The sequence below is a fragment of the Lathyrus oleraceus genome, chromosome 4 (assembly GCF_024323335.1).
Source record: "Lathyrus oleraceus cultivar Zhongwan6 chromosome 4, CAAS_Psat_ZW6_1.0, whole genome shotgun sequence".
NCBI lineage: Eukaryota > Viridiplantae > Streptophyta > Magnoliopsida > Fabales > Fabaceae > Lathyrus > Lathyrus oleraceus.
In genome coordinates this window covers 315368215-315372399 of record NC_066582.1, presented here as the reverse complement: position 1 = coordinate 315372399, position 4185 = coordinate 315368215, and the positions used below count along the sequence as shown (strand labels likewise).

At 28.9% G+C, this 4185-nt stretch overlaps 1 protein-coding gene across 2 annotated transcripts; it reads right to left on the bottom strand.

Moving 5' to 3' along the window:
* Positions 1-570: 570 nt before the first annotated feature.
* LOC127135482 (putative FBD-associated F-box protein At5g56700) lies at positions 571-3933 on the bottom strand. Of its 2 annotated transcripts, XM_051062174.1 has the most exons (4): positions 3003-3933; positions 1499-1642; positions 1110-1405; positions 571-833 (listed from the first exon to the last, which is right to left on the bottom strand). In XM_051062174.1, exons 1-3 carry the CDS (start codon positions 3897-3899, stop codon positions 1118-1120), a joined length of 1329 nt encoding a protein of 442 aa, XP_050918131.1. In that variant the 5' UTR covers positions 3900-3933; the 3' UTR covers positions 571-833; positions 1110-1117. The 2 variants fall into 2 exon arrangements, with proteins under 2 accessions (XP_050918131.1, XP_050918132.1); XM_051062175.1 differs by lacking the exon at positions 1499-1642.
* Between the last annotated feature and the right edge of the window lie 252 nt (positions 3934-4185).

Here is a 4185-nt window from a genome sequence, read left to right as displayed (position 1 = left end):
TTCCAAACAAAACAACCTTGTTACTTTCTAAACTTATAACATTTGGATTATAGAACGGCGGTAATATCAACCAATCTCTGTGGATACGATATAAAATATTTGCCGAAGATATACTTTTCAACAGTAGATACATGATGTCTCTCTCTATAGTTATGGGGCATTAGTCTTGTTGTTGTTGTCGCTTTCCTGCTTTCTGCTTTCTGTAACAAGTAAAATTAGACCTAGTTTGACTTAGTAGGGAGTGAGATTTATATCTTTTGTTGGATACTATTATATGTCGTGAAAACTCACCCTTGTGAAGGATATTGTTTGGATAAAATTTGACTGGTGAAGTCTTACACCGCCTATGAATGAATATTGAATTTATAAAAGAGATAATGTATATATGACACCTTACAATTTTATATGGATTTGTGGGATCTCACTCTCTAATATATATTTTCTTGATCCTTAAATCTGTTGTTTCACCAACACTTTACGAAATCCCCTAACACTCTACCATAAAAGTGTTCAAAACACTTAAATCAAGCAAACACAACTAAAGATAATATCCAATAAAGAGTCTTAAAATATAGAAGTCACGCTGACAATTTAAAATTACAAATAACCCAAAGAAAAATTAATCAATGTTCTGATATCACATAGTCCTAACATTGACTATAAAAAGGCAAAATAAGATAGTATGGTAGTATAGGTCTACCAAACAACAAAGTACTTTAACCAAACATAATTAAATAAATATTCTCATTATTCCATCCATTGCAACATGGACACTCCTTAGCATGATCTCCTATGTAATCTTCAATTGTCAACTCAACATCTGCCTCTGCAAACTACGAATAAGAAAACACACGGAAAAGAGATAAAAGGTGAGTTTTCATATATATTCATAACATAGAATAAAATGAGCATAGTATTATAACTTAGATTCACCATCATTAAAGTATAACAACACTAACAGTTAACAACAAATTTCATTCAAATGGTTAACAAATAACATATATAACACATACCTCAAAACTCAATATCTGAGCACACTTGTTTTAATCCTTATTAGTATTTATTATGAAAAGATTATCTTATTGGGATTTAGAGACAATAATACATACCATTAAGATCAACTTCGAAGGACATAACTAGTCTTGTTTTCAATTGAAGCTCTTTGCAAGGAACATAATCGTGACACGTCATTACTTGCCATGGTTGGATCCCAGTTAGTTTGAAAATATATGATGGTTCTCTTTAGAGCATTTCCACTCGCTAGAAAGTAACTTATAAGTTCAAACTCATCAGTTGTTCCTTCATAATCTTTGAATATAAGACTTGTAAGGTGTGATGAAAGACAAGTAGGGACTGCAATATTTGGTTGTGTCCATTTAATTTCACCATCAGCTAATTCATTAACCTATCAAGAGTGAAACAACTATTAGTGTATTGATAGAAAGAGTAAATATAAAAATTCAACATATAATTTAATAAATCTCTAGAATCAACGAACCTTAATAATCTCAAGACATTTAAGATTGGGGCATTTATCTAGTAATAGTTCAACTAGAAAATATGAATCAATGGTTTTTAAATATAATTGTAGATGGTCCAAATTGTGAAATGTTGGAAATTCTAGACAAGCATTAATAAGAACCTGCATATAGATAAGAATAATCAAGAATTCTTGAAAGTAACATATAATTCGCATAAGTTAAAAATATATAGTAAATAGTGCATTTTTTTCTAGTAGCCTAATTAATGACTTTAATTTCAATTTTTAGAGATAAATAAATAGAATATCACGAGTTAAAATATGCACTCTTACAATTATATACCTCTTTAACTTGTAAATGGGTTGGATTAACAGAACAGTAAGTAGTGTTTTATAGTTTCAATGTCAAGCACATAGCTTGTACTTAGTCTCTACCAAAAATGTTTTTTTCCAGAAAATTATGCCCTTTAAACTTAGATTTCCTTAGCTTTAGTGATGTCTTATTCATTTATAAAAGTTAATGTGAAAAATAGAGAACCATGTAAATTATCGCATGGTCTATTGTGTCATATATGGTTACCGCATGTCATTTAGATGTCATATCAGCAGTGACACATAACCATCAAGGGGTGGTTACAGTATGTCGAGGTTGAAAAAAACATAAACATCATACAAGAGACTAAAAATAAAAGTATTATGAATTACATTGATAGAATCATTTTAAAATTACAGTCTGTAGCTACAATATTGCTAATGCATCTGTAGCATTCTCAATCACATATGACTACAATTGAGGCTTGATTTAAAATCACGTGTGCAATCATATTAGATAAGTTGGATCATGTTTTGATCAGTTTGTTCAATTTTTCCACTAAAACTTAAAATTTCAAAACCCCAAATTCCAATTTTTGTCAAACGCAATGAAAATATTATTTTTAATTGCCTCTCATAGGTGTATTTCGAGTGTCATCCAATTAATGTACATATTAGAACAATAGCAACACACGTTGCAAAAACCACAATGACGACAATCACAACACCTACTATCTCATTCACGAAATCATGGATAAATTGTAGAAAATTAAAAAATTTGGTGGTCATCTGTTGATTAATCATATTTTAAGTGTAGCAAATAAAATATGAGCTCTATTTTAACAAGGTTTTATTATGAAAAATATTTTGAGGCCATATTTGAAAAATGTTTTAATTGTGTCAAATTGTGGTCCTTGTGCAATAGCCCACTTTGCACGCTCGAAAAGACGACCCTGATATATATATATATATATATATATATATATATATATATATATATATATATATATATATATATATATATATATATATATATATATATATATATATATATATATATATATATATATATATATATATATATATATATATATATATATATATATATATATATATATGTTTGTGTGTATGTGCGCGCGCGTGTCTGTGTATGTGTGTGTGTGGGTGTATGTTATATATAAGGGAATAGTCTTTCAGTAAAGAATTGTACCTCAGTTGACGTAACATCGAAGCTAAGAAATTGAGTTTTATGAATCCCGTTAAAAAGATTTGGTATATTTTCTTTTTCTTCTTCATCTTCAGGATCAAAATAGATGTTAATATATGCCTCTTTCAAGTTGTTCATGTTCCTGATCGCATAATCGATAGCCGTAGTATAATCTAATTGAAAATACTGAAGACGAGGGGTGTTAATATGAAGTCGTTTATCAGAACTTCTAACACATAGCCTTTTCAATGTAGGCACACTAATTTCAAATGAGAATGTACGTTTAAATGTAAATTCCTCATATATAAGTTCTTCAAGAACAGGACATCCAGAGAAAAGCCTCATAAGAGTTTCATCTTCAACAAAACTTAACAAATTGATATGCAAAATTTTCAAAGAAGGAAGATGAACATAAGAAATCTGAAAAAACTTTAGACTCCCAACCAACTCCAACACAGTTAGAGTTTTGCAAGTGAAAAGCTGACTAGGCAAATAAACTTGAAAAGGATATAAGAAGAGGTTTATCTCCTGAACTTTTTGGTTAATAGCCATGGAAATCATTTTGACAACAAGGTCTGGATCGTAACAAGTTTCGAAACAAAGGAAAAGTCTATTAATTAAGTTTGATCTCCTTTGAGCTAAAATATTATTGAATATTTCAACAAAATTATTTCTTGTGATGGAAGGAAAATTGTTTGGGAAAACAAAAACATTAGCAAAGGTCCAAAGTGAAATCCACTTAGAGGACAAAACACTTGTTGTGATAGCATCCTTGGTTGGAAGTAATGTAAGAATTTTGGTAAGTATCTCATATGGTAAGCTACTCAACCTATCAACTTTATCTAAAGTGTTTGTTACCTTAGCAGATTTGCTTCGTTTTCTTGTGGATCTTTTATCCATTAGAACACAAGGGTATGGATATGAACATATAGAAGAAAACTGAATACTTCTTAGTTTCATGGCTATTTATGAACAATCTTATAGCCTTGGATCTCATAACCTTATTTTATAATTTTATTCTTTTTATAATATTTTATGAATTAATTTAGTATTTTATTCATTGTATAATACTTTATTAAACTAATTTTGTATTTTTATTCAATGTACAATACTTTATAAAAAAAATATAAATAATTGTATAAAATCTCTTTTCATTCAATATTACTATTAAAATACTTGAATGAGA